Source organism: Colobus angolensis, unplaced genomic scaffold (assembly GCF_000951035.1).
Source record: "Colobus angolensis palliatus isolate OR3802 unplaced genomic scaffold, Cang.pa_1.0 Scaffold107, whole genome shotgun sequence".
NCBI classification, from domain to species: Eukaryota; Metazoa; Chordata; class Mammalia; order Primates; family Cercopithecidae; genus Colobus; species Colobus angolensis.
The window spans coordinates 2,499,347-2,520,874 of NW_012111697.1; the positions used below are offsets into that span (position 1 = coordinate 2,499,347).

At 51.9% G+C, this 21,528-nt stretch overlaps 1 protein-coding gene across 1 annotated transcript in view; it reads left to right on the forward strand.

The window, feature by feature from the left end:
• Positions 1 to 21,528, forward strand: part of GPI (glucose-6-phosphate isomerase) — a 44,649-nt gene that overhangs the window by 8,143 nt on the left and 14,978 nt on the right. Inside the window, exons 4-7 of the mRNA XM_011947508.1 lie at positions 4,080 to 4,226; positions 5,259 to 5,330; positions 5,844 to 5,888; positions 7,802 to 7,855. Coding sequence (XP_011802898.1) covers positions 4,080 to 4,226; positions 5,259 to 5,330; positions 5,844 to 5,888; positions 7,802 to 7,855 — 318 coding nt within the window. The remainder of the gene's footprint in view (positions 1 to 4,079; positions 4,227 to 5,258; positions 5,331 to 5,843; positions 5,889 to 7,801; positions 7,856 to 21,528) is intronic.

Sequence of the window (21,528 nt, forward strand, 5' to 3'; positions counted from 1 at the left end):
AAAAAAAAAAAAAAAAAAAAAAATTTTAGAAGAAAAGAAAATTGCTAGATCTTATTAGTGTGTACTAATTTTTTATTGATGTGTGATAAATTATTTCAAAATTTAGCAACTAGAAGCAACAATCACCATCTCTTTAGGTGGGGAATTTGCAGTGGCTGCGTTTGGAGTAGTGGCTCTAATCTTCTAAGGCTGCAATCAAGATGTTGGCTAAAGATGTGGTCATTTGAAGGCTTGATGGGGGCTGGAGGGTCTGCTTTGAAGATGGCTCACTAGCACTGCTGGCTTTGGGAGGCACAGACAGTTCAAGTGTCCTCATGACAACGCAGCTTATTTCTCCCAGAGTAAGTGATCCAATAGAGAGCAAGGCAGATGCCTGGAGGTCTTTTGTGACCTCATGTCAGGATTCACACTCTTTTTTTTTTTGAGATGGAGTTTCACTCTTGTTGCCCAGGCCAGAGTACAATGGCGTGATCTCAGCTCACTGCAACCTCCAGTCCTGGGCTCAAGCGATTCTCCTGCCTTAGCCTCCTGAGTAACTGGGATTACAGGTACTTGCCACCATGCCCGCCCTTTTTTTTTTTAATTTTTTTTTTTTTAGTAGAAATGGGGTTTCACCATTTTGGCCAGGCTGGTCTCGAACTTCTGATCTCAAGTGATCTGCCTGCTTCGCCCTCCCAAAATGCTGGGATTACAGGGTGAGCCACCACGCCCAGCTACACTCTTTCATTTCTGTAATACCCTGTTGGTGTTACAGATCAGCTCTGGTCATTGTGGGAAGGGACTGCGCCAGTGGGTTAATGCCAGGAAGCAAGGACCACTGGTCACCATCTCCAGATGGGTGGCTATCGTAGTCCTGCTTCTGGCGCCTAGTGGTTGATTTGTGTTCCTTCCACACGCAAACACCCCACTCACTTTCTCCTAAGTCCATGTCCTGTTACAGTATCAGAAGTCTAGAACCTCATCTTGTCAAGTACAGGTGTGGTAGTACCTGCATTTCCTTTAGTACAACTCGAGTATAGTTCCTTTCAGTCTGAAGACATGTGAATTTAAAGAGACAAATTATCTACCCCTCAGACGCCCAGCATACAATGGCGAGGTGGGCATAGGTGACTAGTATGTATGGGATAATTCTTTTTTCTTTTCTTTCCTTTTTATTTTTTGAGATAGGGTCTCACTCTGTCGCCCAGGCTGGAGTGCAGTGGTGCGTGCAATCACCACTCACTGCAGCCTCAAACTCCTGGGCTCAAGCAATCCCCCACCTCAGCCTTCTGGGACTACAGGCACATGCCACCATGCCTGGTTACTTTTTTATTTTTTGTAGAGATGAGGTCATGCTATGTTGCCCAGGCTAGTTTTAAACTCTTGGGCTCAAGTGGTCCTCCTGCCTCAGTTTCCCAGTAAGTGCTGGGATTATAGGCATGAGTCACTGAGTCATGTATATTTAGGTTTTTATTATGACAACACTGTACTTCTGGTACCAGAATCTGTATTAGTTATCTATCATTGTGTAACAAATGACGTGAAAACTTGGCTTAAAACAGCAATAAACTTTTTTTTTTTTTTTGAGACAATCTTGCTCTGTTGCCCAGGCTAGAGTGCAATGGCACAATCTCAGCTTACTGCAACCTCCGCCTCCCGGGTTTCAGCAATTCTCCTGTCTCAGCCTCCCTAGTAGATGGGATTACAGGGTCACGCCATCATACCTGGATAATTTTTGTATTTTTTCTTTTAGTAGAGATGGGGTTTCACCATGTTGGCCAGGCTGGTCTCGAACTCCTGACCTTGTGATCCACCTGCCTCAGCCTCCTAAAGTGCTGGGATTACAGGTGTGAGCCACCATGCCGGGCCTAGCAGTACTTTTATTACCTCTCACAGTGTCTGTGGGTCAGAAGTTTGGGAGTGGCTTACCTGGTTAGTCTTGGTTTGGAGATCTCTCATGAGGCTTTAGTCAAGATGTTGGCCAGTGCCCTGGTTACTGGAAGGTTTGATGGGTTTGGAGGACTCCCCTCTAAGGTGTCCTATACACAGGAAGCGAGTTGGCAGTGACTGTTGGAAAAAGGCCTCAGTTCCCTGCTGCGTGGGCTTCTTTATGGAACTCTTTTGAGTGTCTTCACAGCATCATAGACGGCTTCCCCAAAAGCTAGTCATCCAAGAGAGCAAAGCAGAAACTGTAGGTTCTCTGAAGTCACATTTCACCCCTTTTGCAGTCTCCTGGTGGGTGCATAGGTCACCCCTCCCAGCACAGGTGGAAGCTATGCAGGGGCGTGAGTTCCAGGAAGCAGGGATCACTGGCATCTGATTGGAGACTGGCTGCAGGTCTGATACTCCTTTCCCTGGCATAGCCCAGTCACAGTTTTCAGCATTTCACATCTCTTGGTCTCTGGCGTAGTAGATTCTGCCGAGTTATCCCTGGTTTTGCAAATTCTGAGAGTGTTGCTGTGAGGTAGGGATGTCTCACTGTTGTAACCAGGAAATAGTCTAGTTGGTGGTGAGTGTGGCAGGGGCCACTATGGTCTCCAGGGACTCCTAGGCCTTGTGTAGTGGCTCACGCCTGTAATCCCAACGCTTTGGGAGGTCAAGATGGGAGGATTATTTGAGGCCAGGAGTTAGAGACCAGGCTGGGCAACATAGCAAGACACCGTCTCTACAAAAAATAAAATAGGCTGTGTGTGGTGGCTCACACCTGTAATCCAAGCACTTTGGGAGGCTGAGGCAGGTGGATCACCTGAGGTCAGGAGTTTGAGACCAGCCTGGCCAACACGGCGAAACCCCGTCTCTACTAAAAATAGTAAAAATTAGCTGGGTGTGGTGGCAGGTGCCTGTAATCCCAGCTACTTGGGAGGCTGAATCAGTTGAACCCTGGAGCCTGGAGGTGGAGGCTGCAGTGAGCTGAGATCATGCTGTTGCACTCCAGCCTGGGCGACAGAGTGAGACTCTGTCTTAGGAAAAAAAAAAAAAATGGCTAAGGCAGAGCATTTTGTTCTGTTTTTGCAGTCAGGGTCTTCCTCTGTCACCTAGGCTGGAGTACAGTGTTGGCAATCTTAGCTTGCTGCAGCCTCAACTTCCTGGGCTCAAGCAATTCTCCTGTCTCAGCCTTGAGCCACCCTTCCTGGCCCCTAAGGCACAGGTTTAAAAATAAATAAATAGCGAGGCGCGGTGGCTCACACCTGTAATTCCAGCACTTTGGGAGGCCGAGCTGGGCAGATCACTTGAGGCCAGTAATTCGAGGCCAGCCTGGCCAACATGGCAAAACCCCGTCCCTACTAAAAATACAAAATAATTAGCTAGGCATGGTGGTGGCACAGGCCTGTAGTCCCAGCTACTCAGGAGACTGAGGCATGAGTATTGTTAGAACCCAGAAAGTGGAGGCTAACACAGTGAAGCCCCATCTCTACTAAAAATTAAAAATAAATAAGCCAGGCACGGTTGCTCAAGCCTGTAATCCCAGCACTTTGGGAGGCCGAGGCGGGTGGATCACGAGGTCAGGAGTATGAGACCATCCTGCTAACACAGTGAAGCCCCATCTCTACTAAAAATAAAAAAAAAATTAGCTGGGCATGGTGGCGGGCACCTGTATAGTCCCAGCTACTCAGGAGTCTGAAGCAGGAGAATGGCATGAACCTGGGAGGCGGACGTTGCAGTGAGCCGAGATCACGCCACTGCACTCCAGCCTGGGCAACAGAGCAAGACTCCGTCTCAAAAAAAAAAAAAATTGTAAATTAAAAAAATAGAGGCACCTGTGAGGGCCTGAAAGCTGGGACTGAGGAACCAGGACATGGCGGTAATGATGTTTTTGAACAGCGGTTTATGCCTGGGGGTTTGGGCTGACGGCATCTTCCCCCCTGTGCCAGCGTGTCCGGAGCGGTGACTGGAAGGGGTACACAGGCAAGACCATCACGGACGTCATCAACATTGGCATTGGCGGCTCCGACCTGGTGAGGAGAAAACTGCCTTGGGGTAGGGTGGGAGTCTGGGCTGTGTTCCCACCCAGGTCCTTACTTTCTCCAGGATGGGACCTGGCTGTCTCCACTTTTTGTGGGCTCTGAATTCTTATTCTCTGATGCTGTGTCTCCCCCCAGGGACCCCTCATGGTGACTGAAGCCCTTAAGCCATACTCTTCAGAAGGTCCCCGTGTCTGGTATGTCTCCAACATTGATGGAACTCACATTGCCAAAACCCTGGCCCAGCTGAACCCCGAGTCCTCCCTGTTCATCATCGCTTCCAAGGTATGAGCGCCGAAAACTGCCCGGCCCCTGGCCGTGTGTGTGTTGGGGCAGGGAGGGACGGCTGTTTTGCTGTCCCCCTGGCCATTGGTCCCTCTTGGTGGGTTCCGAGTGAACCATGGTTTGTGGTTCAGGTCAGTACAGCTGCCCTAGACTGTTTCCGTGCCTGGCAACAAACAAGGTTGACTGATGAAAGCCTGAACACATCAGTCTGAAGCTTTGTGTCTTGACCACACCCACTCACCTTGTGGCATCTCTGCTCAGTCTGGGACTGCTCACCACTTTCTTACAAACCTGTTCTTTATGCCTGCTCCTGTTTTTTGTTTTGTTTTTGAGACAGAGTCTGGCTCTGTCACCCAGGCTGGAGTGTAGTGGCGCGATCTCGGCTCACTGCAATCTCTGTCTCCTGGGTTTCAAGCAATTCTCCTTTCTCAGCCTCCCAAGTAGCTGGGACTAGGCAGCACACCACCACACCTGGCTAATTTTATTATTTATTTATTTATTATTTTTTAATATAGATGGGGTTTCGCCATGTTGGTCATGCTGGTCTTGAACTCCTGACCTCAGGTGATGCGCCCCCCTCGGCCTCCCAAAGTGCTCCCAAAGCATGTCCAGCCACACTTGCTCCTTTCTGATCCCAGAGCCATGCCCTGATAATAGAGGGGTTTTGTTTGCTGTCGTTTATGCTCTATTTACTCACATGAATGTACATAAAATATGAAGAATTCCATCTGAATTCTGAGATACCTTCCAGCCCGGGCCGAAGAGAGCCTCAGGCTGACTGCAGCCCCCCAGGGGAGAAGCTGTGGCCTTTGACCTGCAGGCTTAGGGTCGGGGGTGTGTGTTTACCAGCCTCCCTCCTCTGGTTTTAAAGAGTTGGAATCTCAGGAGGTTATGTGGCGTCACTGTCACTGACCTGCAAATACTGCTCCTTGTGACAGCTGGGCATTGCCTTGGCCTCTGCTGCTGAGCCCTGGCTCGAGGCTGCACCCACCCCTGAGCTCGGGCGCCCACTGCTGTTCTCTTCGGTTGCAGACCTTTACCACCCAGGAGACCATCACAAATGCGGAGACGGCGAAGGAGTGGTTTCTCCAGGCAGCCAAGGATGTGAGTGGGCTATAGGGCCTCCCTCGTGGTCAGCCTCTGGGCTGGGAAGGGCAGGGTGGACCCCTGAGTGACCAAGTCTGGCCCTGTCTCTCCTGAAGTTGGAAGCGGAAGGTGGCCTTGCCAGTGCCTGCCTTTGCTAGATGAGATGATTGTTCATCTTGGCTTTGCCAGACCCAGCCTTGCAGATGTGACAGAACCTGCTCTCGCGGGCTGACAGCCCTTGTGTTGCCCTTTCTCTAAGGTTCCTTGGTGCAGCAGGGACTCTTGGCCACACCTATTTTATAGGGGAGGGATGTCCCTGAGCTCCGCATGCTTGTAAGATGGGATGAGCAGGCAGCCTGTGACCCATCTGCTTTCTTGACCTTGACCTCGATGTGGGCCTCCTTCAACAGTCTCAGAACCAGGAACTGGGAATCTCAGTCCCATGCAGGGCCTTAGTTCCTCTAGTGATGGGGAGTGACTACCCCTTGTCTTCCTGGGCTGGATTTGGTAACTTGGCTCTGTCTTTTGTAGCCTTCTGCAGTGGCGAAGCACTTTGTTGCCCTGTCTACTAACACGGTAAGTGCCCCTGTGATCCCCTGTACTGCCTTCCTGGGAGCGCCCAGCATGTCTAGGTCATGGCCTCTCAGAGACGTGGTTCATAGGTCTGGTGGATTTTGGCTTGGCTGATGGTATGGAAGGGTTGGCTGCCTGTAAGCTGCAAGCCTTCCTTGCCTTTTCCACATTCACCCATTCAACATCTGCAGCCTTGAGGAGAGAGGCTTGGAGTCAGTGGGATCACGATAACCCCTTTTTCCATCTCCCAGGCCTGAGTGATACCCAGAACCCTCCATACACTGACCTTCCTAGGCCTCTGTGCGCAGCATCTCCCCAAATGGGACATGCTGGGTAGGGGTGGAGGATGCATTCCATTTTTCATGTAAGGACATAAAGCCCCAATGAAGGGAGGTCACACTTTGCCCCCTACTTAGTGATTGTTGTTTTGTGTGTGGTGTTTTTTTTTTTTTGAGACGGTCCGCTTTGTTGCCCAGGCTGGAGTGCAGTGGCAAGATCTTGGCTCCTTGCAACGTCTGCCTTCCAGGTTCAAGTGCTTCTCATGCCTCAGCCTCCTGAGTAGCTGGGATTACAGGTGCACGCCACCATGCCCGGCTAATTTTTATATTTTTAGTGGAGACGGTGTTTCACCATGTTGGCCAGGCTGGTCTCTAATTCCTGACCTCAAGTGATCCGCCCACCTTGGCCTCCCAAAGTGCTGGGATTACAGGTGTGTGCTACTGTGCCCAGCCTATTTTTTGAGACAAGGTCTCGCTCTGTCACCCAGGCTGGAATGCGATCTTGTGGTGCGATCTTGGCTCATTGCATCCTTTGCCTCCTGGGTTCAAGCAATTTTCATGCCTCAGCCTCCTGACTAGCTGGGATTACAGGCACCCACTACCACATCCAGCTAATTTTTGTATTTTTGGTAGAGACAGGGTTTCGCCATGGTGGCCAGGCTAGTCTCGAATTCCTGACCTCAAGTGATCTGCCCACCTCGGCCTCCCAAAGTATTGGGATTACAGGCATAAGCCACTGTACCCGGCCCACTCAGCGATTGTATGGGTAGGTGATGCCAGAATTAGAACCTGGGTCACCTGCCCCCCAGTTCTCACAGTCTGCCTGGCCCCGAGGTTGTGCAGGCTCAGCAGGACATGGCAGAGTAAGGGATGTTCCAGGAGTGACAGCAGCAGTCAGCCAGTGGGCACTGTGCTGTGTCAGAGCTGGGGACCACACCCACATCATTCCTTCCCACCCCCTCCACCAATACCCCTACATCTCTGCCTCCAGTGCTCGCCCGGCTGCAGCAGGACGCCATAAGGCTGGCTAACCATAGCACTGTTGCCTGCCTCCCACTGACTGGTCAGCAGGGCTTCTCCTCCTGTGGGGAATAGGTAAGGGGTTGCTGGCCCTGTCTGCCCTGGGGACCAGAATACCTGATGGGTCCTCAGAGCTTCTTGGTGCAGTCACCCTCCCACATATGGGAAGGGCTGAGTGACTGTCCAGCCTGTGTGTGGTTGCCTGGCCTGGTAGGTGGCCACTGCCCATGCTTGGGTTGCAGTCCTAGGTTCGGTTCCTAGATGCCCTGAGGGGTCATGTTCTGGTGTCCCAGACAGGCCTGGGTGAGAGCTGTTGCAGAGCAGTGTGTGGGCCAGTTCCTCACACGGGATTACAGTTGCCCTCAGCAGGGGGCTTTACAGGTGCAGCGTCACTGGCGTGCTGGTCATGGACTGACCTGGTGTCCATCTTGGGGTGGGCAGATCCTGGGCCCTGCCCTCGACTCAGACCGCTCCAGCCCTACCCCATCCCTGGCTCTGGGGAAGGTGAGGCTCAGCTCACAGAGCATAGCTCCCTGCCTCCTGGAGCTCCTGTTTCCATCCCACTAGCAAATGCTTCCTTTCATTTCTCTCCCTTTGTTTTTTTTCTTTTTTTTGTAGACCAAAGTGAAGGAGTTTGGAATTGACCCTCAAAACATGTTCGAGTTCTGGGACGTAAGTACAAGCACTTCTGCACTGGGTGAATTAAGTGTCCTTTGCCAAATCATGGCCGTTGAAGGGCCCATGAGGTCAGGTCAGTGTTTATTGAGTACCTGCTGCATACCTAGCTTGGGGAAAGGTAGAGAGGCCCTCAGAGAGGCTTGGAGGACAAGAGCAGCCCAGGCAGGATGAGGGCTCCACTTCCACCTGAGGGCGGGCTGAGCTTGCATTGCCAGATGATACTCCCTTGGGTGCCTGCCTGCAACACCCACTGTGGGGTAACCCGAGTCCCCCTTGCCCCCCTCACAGAGTTGAGGTTGTGAGTTATTCTCAGTGATGACCTTTCTCTGAACTGCAGCCACCATCTGTAAAGGCCAAGGGGCAGGGTGAGGTATGAGGTATGACCGGGTAGGCCTGGAAAGAAGCAACAGGAGCTGCAGGAGGAGCTGGGGGGTGGCGTAGAGGAGGCACCAGGCTGGGGCAGCTTGCAGAGCAAACCCTGCCTTGAGTGACAGGGCTGCAGACCCCTCTGTAGCAACAGGTGGTCCATGGGACCACCTCTGCTGGAGCCGAACAGTGAGCTGCAGCTTTCCTTGTGCACTTGCCTGAGCTCAGCAGTGCTGTGAGGAGAGCTCTGGCTGTGAAACCTGGGGTGCAGGGGGTGCAGTGCAGGGTGTGGTGCGGGCGCTGTGAATGCTGTGGGCATGGCCAGGCTTAGGTGCAGGGTCTAACACTGTGGCAGGCGCAGCAGAGAGGGCATTGCCCATTTGGTGGTTTTCCCACCTGGGGCTGTTTCCAGGCATTTGGACTGGAGGCCCTTTGCTTGGTGATGGCATCCACAGACATAACCTTGTTCCTTTGAAAGGTCTAGGGGCCTTTTGCTACCGGGGTCTGGGAGAGAATGAAGCCCTAATGCCTTAAGCCATCCACTGTGTATAATGAGTTAACTTCTTTCTAGAATGAGACTAGTTACATACCATCCTTGGAAGAATTGACAAGAGTCACTCAAGTCATTTTCTGCATCCTGTGGCTCAGATGCGGAACCCCGGTCAAGAGAGACTGTGCGGCTTCTAATAAATGTTGCATGCCTGATAATGGAGGGCAGGCACCTTCCACCTCCTCCTTGGGATCTGGAGCCTGAGCAGGTGGTGGGCAGGGATGTGTGGGTGCTGCTGCCGGCCAAGGAGCCGAGCAGATTGGGGGTGTCCTTGCTCATCACCACCCAGCATGTAGAGATGAGTTAGGGTGTGGCTTAAGGAGAGGATGGGTCTGGCCTCCCAGGTAAGGCCTAGGAATGATATTTAGGCACAGGAACATGGGGCCAGGGCTGGCTGGTGATTCCTAAGCGGAGGCTTCCTGGGCCGGGCTAGACAGACCACAGGGGATGGAGGAGGGATCTGCCTGAGTTACTAGAGTGTATCCTGCTGAATCCGGAAGGTGATATCTGAAGAACCCAGGGATAGGAGCAGGTGAAGTTCCTGGAGGTAGGGTCTCGGGTGAGCTACAGCTATCAGCTCAGGCCTAGGGATGCAGTCCTGGCTCTCAGGTGAGATCAGAAGAGTCTTGTCTGGTAGTGGTAATTCTTGGTCCGCCAGGGCCAGTTGTGGGGCAGCCTTGGGTGTCAGGATCAGGCAGGGGGGTGGTGGGAAACCGCGGGGTCTCTCAGGGCTCAGCCAGAGTCAGCACACGCCACAGGGCCATTTTTGGCTGGGGAGGCCCGAAGTGGAGCCAGAGCAGATCCAGGTGAGTTCTGAGGAGGAGCCAGGGCAGAGAGAGGGACCCATGGGTCTGTGAATTCTGGAGGAGAGGCAGGTATTTAGAGATGGTTCTGTCAGGTGGAGTCTGAGGAGCCAAAGCTATGTATATGCGTATGTCAGCCGGGCTCTGTGGGAGGTGGTGTAGACCTATGGCATGGGACAGGTGTGCACGCTGGGATCTCTGGCCAGTTCTAGAAAGTGAGGATCAGGTAGTGGGTGGCTGATTGCTCGAGTGGGGTGTTTAGAACCCAGGATTAGGGACACACAGGTCAGCACCTGCTTCTCAGGATCCTGACTGGGTGTGATGGGCAGAGCTCAGGGCGTCAGAGGCCTCTGAGAATTCGTGACTGAAGTCCAAGTCTGTGGCGTCAGGGTCTGCAGAGCGCAGATGCGGGAGAGATAGGAATGTACCTGGTGATATGAGGCAAGGACAGGGGAGCTGGGGCTGGTGAGGCAGGCAGGTGGCATGAGAAGCTGTGCTGGGTAGATGCGATCTGAGTGGCTCAGGGTGAGTAAAGGTCCAGAGACCTGGGTCTGCAGGGCAGACGTCAAGGCTGAGCCAGTCAGACAGTGTTTGTCAACACTGGGCTCTCACCAGGCTCCCTCAGGCCGAGGTCAGCAGCCAGTGATCTGTCATGTGTGAGGAAAGTGTCTGTTCAGGTTAGGTGTGTATAGTGCAGCCTTTCAGAGCCGCGTCTGTCTGAGGTCCCAGGAGCTGGAATCAGACAGCTTTGTATGGCTGGGTTTCTAGGGGAGGCCTGAGGAGCCAAGACTCTACTCAGGTAGGGACCAGTCCGGTAAGGATGTTGGAGCTAAAGATAGGCAGACAGGTTGAGCTGGGTCTGACAAGTGAGGCTGGAGATCCATGATTGGGTCCAGGTTGGAGCTGTGTCCTCAGGCGATGTCTGAGCAGCTCTGGTGGGTGAGCCTGGGAAGAGACCAAAAAGCTGGAGTCAGACAAAGGGACGACGAACTGCATCCGTCTGAAAGGTGAATGAAGCCTGGGTCTGGTCGAGGTCGTAGGGCAGTTCTAGCAGGCGAGGTTTCAGGGGTTAAGGTGAGACATGGGTATGTATTTTTGGGTCTCACAGGTAAGGTCTGAGCCACTGAGGTCAGGCCCTGGTTTGTATCCCAAGTCTGAGAAGAATGATGGGTAGAGTTTGTCGGGTGACATCTGTGAAACCAGGGGCACACACAGGTAGGTTGACCAGAACAGCCGTAGTCAAGCTAATTAAACTGTCCTGCAGTTGAGGTCAGGCACAGGTGGAGAGAACGATCTATCAGGTGAGGCCCAAGGAGTCGGGGTTAGGCTCATCTAGAAAGACCTGGATGTGGTAGACAACCTCCGAGGATATGAAGTGAAGGCAGGTGGATAGAGCCAGGTCTCAGGAGGGTCTGAGGAGCTGGAGTCTGGCACAGTGAACAGGTCTGGATTTCCCAGGTGGTGTCAAGACAGGTGGGAAGGCCAGGCGCAGTGGCTCATGCCTGTAATCCCAGCACTTTGGGAGGCCAAGGCAGGCAGATCACTTGAATTCAAGAGCTCGAGACCAGCCTGGCCAGCATAGCGAAACCCCATTTCTGCTAAAAATACAAAAATTAGTCAGGCATGGTGGTGGTGCATGCCTACACTCCTAGCTACTTGGGAGGCTGAGGCACCAGAATTGCCTCAACTGGGGAGGCAGAGTGAGCCAAGATCGTGCTACTGCACTCCAGCCTCGATGACAGTGAAAGTCTATCTCAAAAAAAAACCCAAAAAACAAAAAACGGGTCAGGTGTGGTGGCTGACGCCTGTAATCCCAGCACTTTAGGAGGCCAAGGTGGGTGGATCATCTGAGGTCAGGAGTTCAAGACCAGCCTGGCCAATATGGTGATGGGTGAAACCCCATTTCTACAAAAAAATTACAACAATTAGCTGGGTGTGGTGGCACGTGCCTGTAATCCCAGCTACTCGGGAGGCTGAGGCAGGAGAATCGCTTGAACCCGGGAGGCAGAGTTTGCAGTGAGCCGAGATCATGCCACTCACTACACTGCAACTTGGGCAGTGAGAGTGAAATTTCATCTCAAAAAAAAAAAAAAAGAAAAAAGATGGGTGGGTAGAAGTTCATCTCCTGGGTGAGGCTGAGGAGCTGTGGCCAGCCACAGGTAAGTGGGCATGTGGAATTGAGTTTCTTGGGTGAGGTTTTTGGAGCCTGGTCCAGGTACATCTCTTCGGGTCCATGAGGTCTGAAGAACAGGAGTTAAACACAGGTGTGTAGAGCAGGGTTTGGCAGGTAAGGTCTTTGGAGCCAGAATCAGGGCACCTTCACAAAGCTGGGTGTGTTCATGAGACCTAAAAAGTCATAGTCAAGCCCAGTAAGAAGAACCAAGTGTGTTGGATGAGATGTGAGCAGCTGAGGTGTGAAGTAGAGGTAGGCAGAGCTGGCCTACAAGGTACAAGCTCAGGAACCCTCACCACATGCAGGTAGGGGGTGCTGGTCCACCAGGTACAAGCCCAGGAGCCAGCATCGAGCACAGGTAGGCAGATCTTGCCTACCAGGTATGATCTGAAGAGCCAACGTCAGGCTCAGGTAGGTAGATCTGGCATGCCAGGTATACTCCGAAGAGCCAGAGTCAAACACAGGTAGGTAGAGATAGTCTTTTAGGTGTGGTCTGAGAACCCAGGGTCAAGCACAGATAGGTAGAGATAGCCTTTCAGGTGTGGTCTGAGGAGCCAGGGTCAAGCACAGGTAGGCAGAGCTGGCCCACCAGGTATGGTCTGAGGAGCCAGGGTCAGGCTCAGGTAGGTAGAGCTGCCTGCCAGGTATGGTCTGAAGAGCCAAGATCGAGTACAGGTAGGTATTCTGGGTCACTAGGTGTAGTCTGAGAACCCAGGGTCATGCTCAGGTAGGTAGAGATAGCCTTTCAGGTGTGGTCTGAGGAGCCAGGGTCAAGCACAGGTAGGCAAAACTGGTCTGCCAGTAGTCTTTTGAAGGAGAGCTGAGGAGTTAGGCTTGAATGCAGGTAGCTAGAGTTGGCTCTTTCAGGAGTTGGATCCAGGCACAGGAATGTGCCCCTGGGTGTTTGAGGTGAAGCCTGAAGAACCAGAGTTGATCCTAGGTGTACAGAATGGCCTCTCAGGTCAAGCCCATAGCATGGGGGTCTCCACAGGCAGGCAGAACATTGCGGGTTTCCTACAAGGTCTGTGTCCCCTAAGTTAGACGTGAGTAGGTAGATGTATCTCTCTCAAGCAAGGACTTTGTAGCTAGAGGGATGTACACCTGGGGTCTTGCAGGTGGAGTCATTGGCCCTGGTAGGCTGTAAGGAATCTGAGTTTGGCTCAGGCAAAGGAACCTGGGTCTGTCAGTCAGGGTGTGAGGGGTCAGGTTATGTGAAGCCTGGTCTATCAGCTGAGATGTCTGGAACCCATCTTCGACAGGTGTGTAACTCTGTAGCCTGAGGCACTGGAGTTGGACACAAACAGGCCGAACTAGGTCTCCCAGGTGAAGCCATTGCATTGATGCTCAGTGCTGGTATATTTATCTGGTGATGTCAGTGAGTCTATGGCTCCAGGCTCAGTGCTGTTATGTTTACCTGATGATGTCAGTGAGTCTGTGACTCCAGGCTCAGTGCTGATATGTTTACCTGATTATGTCAGTGAGTCTATGAATCCAGGCTCAGTGCTGGTATGTTTACCTGGTTGTTGTCAGTGAGTCTGTGGATCCAGGCTCACTGCTGGTATGTTGACCTGGCATTATCAGTGAGTCTGTGGGTCCAGGCTCAGTGCTGGCGTGTTGACCTGGTGTTGTCAGTGAGTCTGTGGATCCAGGCTCAGTGCTGGTGTGTTGACCTGACATTGGCAGTGAGTCTATGGATCCAGGCTCAGTGCTGCTATGTTGACCTGGCATTGTCAGTGAGTCTGTGGATTCAGGCTCAGTGCTGGCAGGTTGACCTGGTGTTGTCAGTGAGTCTGTGGATCCAGGCTCAGTGCTGGTATGTTTAGTTGACATTGGCATTGAGTCCATGGATCCAAGCTCAGTGCTGGCGTGTTGACCTGGTGTTGTCAGTGAGTCTGTGGATCCAGGCCCAGTGCTGATATGTTGACCTAGCATTGGCAGTGAGTCTGTGGATTCAGGCTCAGTGCTGGTATGTTGACCTGACATTGGCAGTGAGTCTGTGGATCCAAGCTCAGTTTCACAGAAGTTGTATAAACATGGTCTTAGGTGGGTTCTTGACACCTGGGTTCAAACACAAACGTACTACTAGGCTTGTTAGGTGAAGTGGGTGGGGTCTAGCCCAGGAATGCATAATTGATGAGGCTAGCCAGGCCTGGGGAAGGTGGGTCAGACACAGGTAGGACCTTCGGTGGTAGGGTCAGGCACAATTTGGTGAGTAGTGTGGGCTCTTATATCAAGGGAAAGCCATAGTCATTGTAGGTGTTTGTACCTGGGTCTGCCTGGTGATGTCTGGGGAACTCTAAGGATCAGGTGGGTCAGCTATCTGTTCTCAGCACCCTGGTCAGGTATGATAGACAGAGCTCAGGGTACTACAGAGGCCTGAGGATCTGTAACCAGTCCATGGTGTTGGCCTGCATCCAAGGTGGCATTGTGCTCCAGTTGACATAGGGTCTGAGTTAAAAGTGAGGAAAGTTGCCAGGCGCGGTGGCTCACGCCTGTCATCCCAGCACTTTGGAAGGCCGAGGTGGGTGGATCACTTGAGGTCAGGAGTTCGAGACCAGTCTGGCCAACACGGTGAAACCCCATCTCCTAAAAATACAAAAATTAGCCATGCATGGTAGCAAATGTCTGTCATCCCAGTTACTCAGGAGGCTGAGGCAGGAAAATTGCTTGAAACTGGCAGACAGAGGTTGCAGTGAGCTGAGATCATGCCACTGTACTCGGTCCTGGGCAACAGAGTGAGAGACCCTGTCTCAAAAAAAAAAAAAAGAAACTGAGTCCAGTGAGCTGAGATCGTGCCATCGCACTCAGGCCTGGGCGACAGAGTGAGAGACCCTGTGTCAAAAAAAAAAAGGGTGAGTAAAGTGAGGAAAAAGGTAGATGATGGTTAGATAAGGTGAGATCTGGGGCACTGGGGCAGGTGAGGCCCAGAACGTTGAACTCACTGAGGAGCTGCATCTATAATGTGTGGTCTTAGAGGCCACTGCACTTCAAGGTGAGGTCTAGAGACCCATATCTGCAGATTGAGGGTTCGGAGGCTCAGGTCAGACACTGTTTGGCATTGCTTGGGCTCTTGCAAAACTGGGATCTCAGGACCTGTTCTCGGCCACGGTGAGCAGCCTGGACTCTGTCAGCCAGAGGGCTGGCTGTACTGAAGTTTAGTTTCTAGAGCTGAGTCTGGGCTGGGTGTGGTGGCTCATGGCTGTAATCCCTGAGCTTCAGAAGGCTGAGATGGGAGGCTGAGGCCAGGTGTTCAAAACCTGCCTGGACAACAGAGCAAGACCCCATCTCTACACAAAATTTAAAAAATAGCCAAGCATGGTGGTGTGTGCCTGTAGTCCCAGCTACTGGGGAGGCTGAGATGGGAGGATCACTTGAGCCCAGGAGTTTGAGGCTGCAGTGAGCTGTGATCATGCCACTGCACTCCACCTGGGCAACAGAGCAAGACCCTGTGTCTAAAAAAAACCAGAAACCTCTCCGCCACACTGGAGAGCTCCCAGAATCAGTCCTCTGCACTCCCCAGTCCATCTCTGGGGCTTCGAAGTGCCTTGTTTGCTTCTGTCCTTACGTTAGCCACAGACTGTTTGCAGTCCTCCCACCGTGTCTCTCAGCTTCCACCCTGCGGTCCTCACCCCTTCCTTTATCCTCTGGACGGTGCTGTGCTTCCCCCTGCCTCAGTGGGCTTCCAGGAGAGAATTAAGCCCTCATAGCCCAAAGCATCTACTGGATGTAATAAGTGGGCACCTCTCCTTCGTGTCTAGAAGGTTACTAGTCTTGGATCATCCTTGGGAGAACTGAGAAGTCACTCAAATTATTTTCTGTGGGCCTTAATTCTGTCACCCTTGAGAAAAGCTGCTTTGGCCACAGGACCTTTGCATGTGCTCTTATGGCTGCTGGAATGCTCCCTCAGTGCTTCTCTGGGTCATGCCTGCTCATTCTTGAGATCAAGGTTCAAGTACCCCTCAGGTTCCTTTTATAAGTGGCCTCAGCACCATGTTCCATTTCTCCTGAGCACTTGTTTCTCAGTTTCACATTTATTGGCGTGATTATTTGATGTACGTCTCCTACACTCTGCGTCCAGTGCCTGTGCTAGAAATGTGGAAGGTGCTCCATAAACAGCTGTCAGGGAGACGTCTGTGAAGTTCTGAGGATTCTGATGGCACCAAGTGGAGCCTGTGGGTGTGGCTTGAGAAGGTGCAGTGTGAATGATAGGCCTAGGTGATGGGCCAAGAAGATCGGTCGAGCCCAGGTATGACCCATTGGGCCTGTCAGTGTCCAGAAGGTAGGGTAAGGCACAGGTCTGAGGTTCTGGATCTGTCAGTAGCGCCTGAAGAGTTGGGAATGGGCACAGGTACAAAGTGATGAGTCTTCATTGTTCAACAGAGAATTTCTGGCACAGGTATGAGGATCTGGGTCTGTCAGTATCTGAGGATGTGGGACCTGGCACAAGTATGAGGCACTGGGCCATTATTCAAGCAGGTGGGCTGGGGAACAGAAATGTAGTTGTGGGTTTTTAATATCTGAGGAGACCCAGCCAAGAGCAGCAGACAGCTACTGGGTCTTTCATTGTCCAAGGAAGCATACCTGGGCACAAGTATGAGGCTGAGAAGGTGGATCCTGGCACTGGTATGGGGCTGTGGGTCTGCAAGTGTCTACAGAAGTAGGGCCTGGTACAGGTATGTGGTGCTGGAAGAGGTATGACAGGTATGACATCTGGGTCTCCCAGTGTGTGAGGAGGTAGGATCTGGTACAAGTATGAGGCCCTAGATCTGACGGTGTCTGAGGAGGTAACAGCAGGTTACAGATATGAGGCCCTGGGTCTGCTGATGTCTGAGGAGGTAACAGCAGGTTACAGGTATGAGGCCCTGGGTCTGCTGATGTCGGAGGAGGTAACATCTGGTACAGGTATGAGATCTGGGTCTTCCCATGTCTGAGGAGGTAGCACCTAACACAGGTATGAGGATCTGGTCTTCCAATGTTTGAGAAGGTAGCACCTGGCACAGGTGTGAGGATATGGGTCTTCCATGTGTGAGGAGGTAGCATCTGGCACAGGTATGAGAATCTGGGTCTTTCAGTGTTTGAGGAGGTAGCACCTGGCACAGGTATGAGGATCTGGGTCTTCCCGTGTCTGAGGAGGTAGCACTTGGCACAGGTATGATGATCTGGGTCTTCCAGTGTTTGAGGAGGTGAGGTTGGACTCAGGTGTCAGGCCCTTGGGCTTCCATTGCCTGAGGAGAGAGCATCTGGCACAGGTATGAAGCCCTGAGTTTTCTAGTGTCTGGGGAGGTGAGGCTGGGTACAGGTATGAGGATCTGGGTCCATCAGTATCTGAGGAGGTGGGATCGGGTCCTGGTATGAGGATCTGGGTCCATCCATGTCTGAGGAGGTAAGATCTGGCCCTGGTATGAGGATCTAGGACTGTCCATGTCTGAGGAGTTACCATCTGGTACAGGAATGAGGATCTGGGTCTGTCAGTGTTGGAGGAGGTAGGAATCTGGTACAGGTATAAGGATCTGCATCTGTCAAAGTCTGAGGAGTTACCATCTGGTACAGGAATGAGGACCTGGGTCTTCCAGTGACTGAGGAGGTAGGAACTTGTACAGGTATGAGGATCTGGGTCTTTCAATGTCTGAGGAGGTAGGATCTGGCCCTGGTATGAGAATCCGGGTCTATGTCTGAGCAGGTAGGATCTGGCCCTGGTATGAGGATCTGGGTCTGTCAGTTTCCGAGGAGGTGGGAATTTGGTACATGTATGAGGATCTGGGTCTGTCATTATCTGAGGAGGTAGGATCTGGTACAGGTGTGAGGATCTGGGTCTTCAGGTGTCTGAGGAGGTGGCATTTGGCACAGGTATGAGAATCTGGATCTTCTAGCGTCTGAGGAGGTGAGATCTGGTATTAAGTGTGAGAATCTGGTTCTGTCAGTGACTGAGGAGGTAGGATCTGGCATAAGCATGAGGATCTGGGTCTGTCAATGTCTGAGGAGGTAGGATCTAGTACAGGTGTGAGGATCTGGGTCTACTATGTCTGGAGGTAAGATCTGGCATGAGTATGAGGATTTGGTTCTGTTCATGTCTGAGGAGGTAGGATCTGGTGCAGGTATAAGGATCTGGGTCTTTCATCGTCTGAGAAGGTAGGATCTGGTACAGGTGTGAGGATCTGGGTCTGTTCGTGTCGGGGGAAGAAGGATCTGGCACTGGTAGGAGGATCTGGGTCTGTCAGTTTCTGAGGAGGTAGGCTCTCGCTCTGGTAGGAAGATCTGGGTCTGTCAGTTTCTGAGGAGGTGGGAACTGGCACAAGTATGAGGATCAGGGTCTGTCAATATCTGAGGAGGTAGGATCTGGTGCAAGTATAAGGATCTGGGTTTGTCAGGGTATGAGGAGGTAAGATCTGGTACAGTATTGAGGATTTGGGACTGTCCATGTCTGAGGAGGTAGGATCTGATGCACATATAAGGATCTGGGTCGGTCAGTGTCTTAAGGAGGTAGGATCTGGCACAAGTATAAGGATCTGGATCTGTCAATGCCTGAGGAGGTAGGATCTGGTGCAGGTATAAGGATCTGGGTCGGTTAATATCTGAGGAGTTGTGATCTGGCCCTGCTATGATGATCTGTGTCTTCCAGTGTCCTAGGAGGTAGGATCTGGCCCTAGTATGAGGATCTGGGTCTGTCAATATCTGAAGAGGTAGGAATCTGTTACAAGTATGAGGATCTGCATCTGTCAATGTCTGAGGAGGTAGGACTTGGCCCTGGTATGAGGATCTGGGTCTGTCGGTGTCTGAGGAGGTAGGAATCGTACAAGTATGAGGATCTGGGTCTTTCCATGTCTCAGGAGGCAGGATCTGGATCTCTCCATGTCTGAGGAGGTAGGATCTGGGTCTATCCATTTCTGAGGAGGTAGGATCTGGGTCTATCTATGTCTGAGGAGGTAGGTTCTGGCATGAGTATGACGATCTGGGTCTGTCCATGTCTGGGGAGTTAGGATCTGGCACAAGTATAAGGATCTGGGTCTTTCAGTGTCTGAGGAGGTAGGATCTGGCCTTGGTATGAGGATCTGGGTCTTTCAGTGTCTGAGGAGGTAGGATCTGGCCTTGGTATGAGGATCTCGGTCTGTCAATATATGAGGAGGTAGGAATCATACAGGTATGAGGATCTCGGTCTGTCCGTGTCTGAGGAAGGTCAAGGTTTCTCCATGTCTGAGGAGGTAGGATCTGGGTCTGTCCGTGTTTGAGGAGGTAGGATCTCACATCAGTATGAGGATCTGGGTCTCTCCATGTCTGCAGAGGTAGGATCTGGCACAGGTATAAGGATCTGGGTCTCTCCATGTCTGAGGAAGTAGGATCTGGTACAGGTATGAGGATCTGGGTTTGTCAATATCTGAGGAGGTAGGATCTGGCCCTGGTATGAGGATCTGGGTCTGTCCATGTCTGAGAAGGTAGGATCTGGCCCTGGTATGAGGCTTATGGTCTGTCAGTATCTGAGGAGGTAGGATCTGGGTCTATCAGTGTCTGAGGAGGTAGGATCTGGCCCTGGTATGAGGCTCTGGGTTGCCCATGTCTGAGAAGGTAGGATCTGGCCCTGATAGGAGGATTATGAGGGTCTAGGTCTGTCAGTATCTGAGGAGGTAGGATCTGGGTGCCCGTATAAGGATCTGGATCTGTCAGTATCTGGAGAGGTAGGATCTGGTGCTGCTGTGAGGATCTGGGTCTGTCAATGTCTGAAGAGGTAGGATCTGGTACAGGTGTGAAGATCTGGGTCTGTCAGTGTCTCAGGAGGTAGGATCTGGTACAGGTGTGAGGATCTGGGTCTCTCTATCTCTGAGCAGGTAGGATCTGGCATGAGTATGAGGATCTGGGTCTGTCCATGTCTGAGGAGGTAGGATCTGGCACAGATATAAGGATCTAGATCTTTCAATGTCTGAGAAGGTGGGATCTGGCCCTGGTATGAGGATCTGAGTCTTTTAATATCTGAGGAGGTAGGAATCTAGTACAGGTATGAGGATCTGGGTTCTCCATGTCTGAAGAGGTAGGAATCTGTCACAGGCATGAAGATCTGGGTCTGTCAATGTGTAAAGAGGTAAGAATTGGCCTTGGTATGAGGATCTGTGTCTCCCCATGTCTGAGAAGGTAGGATCTGGATCTGCCTGTGTCTGAGGAGGTAGGATCTGGCATGAGTATGAGGATCTGGGTGTATCCATGTCTGCAGAGGTAGGATCCGGCACAGGTATAAGGATCTGGGTCTCTCCATGTCTGAGGAAGTGGGATCTGGTACAGGTATGAGGATCTGGGTCTATCTGTGTCCAAGGAGGTAGGATCTGGTACAGGTGTGAAGATCTGGGTCGGTCTATATCTGAGGAGGTGGGAATTTGGTACAGGTATGAGGATCTGGGTCTGTCAGTGTCTAAGGAAGTAGGATCTGGCCCTGGTATGGGTATCTGGGTCTGTCCATGTCTGAGAAGGTAGGATCTGGCCCTGGTATGAGGCTTATGAGGATTTGGGTCTGTTAGTATCTGAGCAGATAGGATCTGGGTGTAGATACAGGTAAGAGGATCTGGTTTGTCAGTGTCTGAGAAAGTAGGATCTGGCCCCCTTATAAGGCTCTGGGTTGCTCATGTCTGAGATAGTAGGATCTGGCCCTGATAGGAGGATTATGAGGATCTGGGACTGTCAGTGTCTGAGGAGGTAGGATCTGGGTGCCGATATAAGGATCTGGATCTGTCAGTATCTGAGGAGGTAGGATCTGGCGCTGGTATGAGGATCTGAGTCTGTCAATGTCTGAGGAGGTAGGATCTGGTACAGGTGTGAGGATCTGGGTCTCTATGTCTGAGCAGGTAGGATCTGGTACAAGTGTGAGGATCTGGGCCTGTCCATGTCTGAGGAGGTAGGATCTGGCACAGGTAGGAATCTAGTACAGATATGAGGATCTGGGTCTCTCCATGTCTGAGAAGGTAGGAATCTGTTATAGGCATGAAGATCTGGGTCTGTCAATGTGTGAAGAGGTAAGATCTGGCCCTGGTATGAGGATTTATGTCTCCCCATGTCTGAGGAGGTAGCATCTGGGTCTGCCCTTGTCTGAGGAGGTAGGATCTGGGTCTGCCCGTGTGTAAGGAGGTAGGATCTGGCATGAGTATGAGGATCTGGATCTGTCCATGTCTGTGGAGGTAGGATCTGGAGCAGGGATAAGGATCTGGGTCTTTCACTATCTGAGAAGGTAAGATCTGACCCTGGTATGAGGATCTGGGTCTGTCAATATCTGAGGAGGTAGGAATCTGGCCCTCGTATGAGGATGTGGGTCTCTGCATCTCTGAGGGGGTTGAATCTGGTACAGGTATGAGGATCTGGATCTGTCAGTGTCTGAGGAGGTAGGATCTGGCCCAGGTATGAGGATCTGAGTCTGTCCGTGCCTGAGGAGGTAGGGTCTGGTACAGGTGTGAAGATCTGGGTCTTTCCATGTCTCAGGAGGTAGGATCTGGTGCAGGTATGGGGATCTGGGTCTGTCCATGTCTGAGAAGGTAGGATCTGGCCCTGGTATGAGGATCTGGGTGTGTCAGTATCTGAGGAGGTAGGAATCTGGCCCTGGTATGAGGATGTGGATCTCTTCATCTCTGAGGGGGTTGAATCTGGTACAGTTTTGAGGATCTGTGTCTGTCAGTGTCTGAGGAGGTAAGATCTGACCCTGGTATGGGTATCTGGGTCTGTCCATGTCTGAGAAGGTAGGATCTGGGCCATTAGGATTATGAGGATCTGGGTCTGTCAGTATCTGAGGAGGTAGGATCTGGGT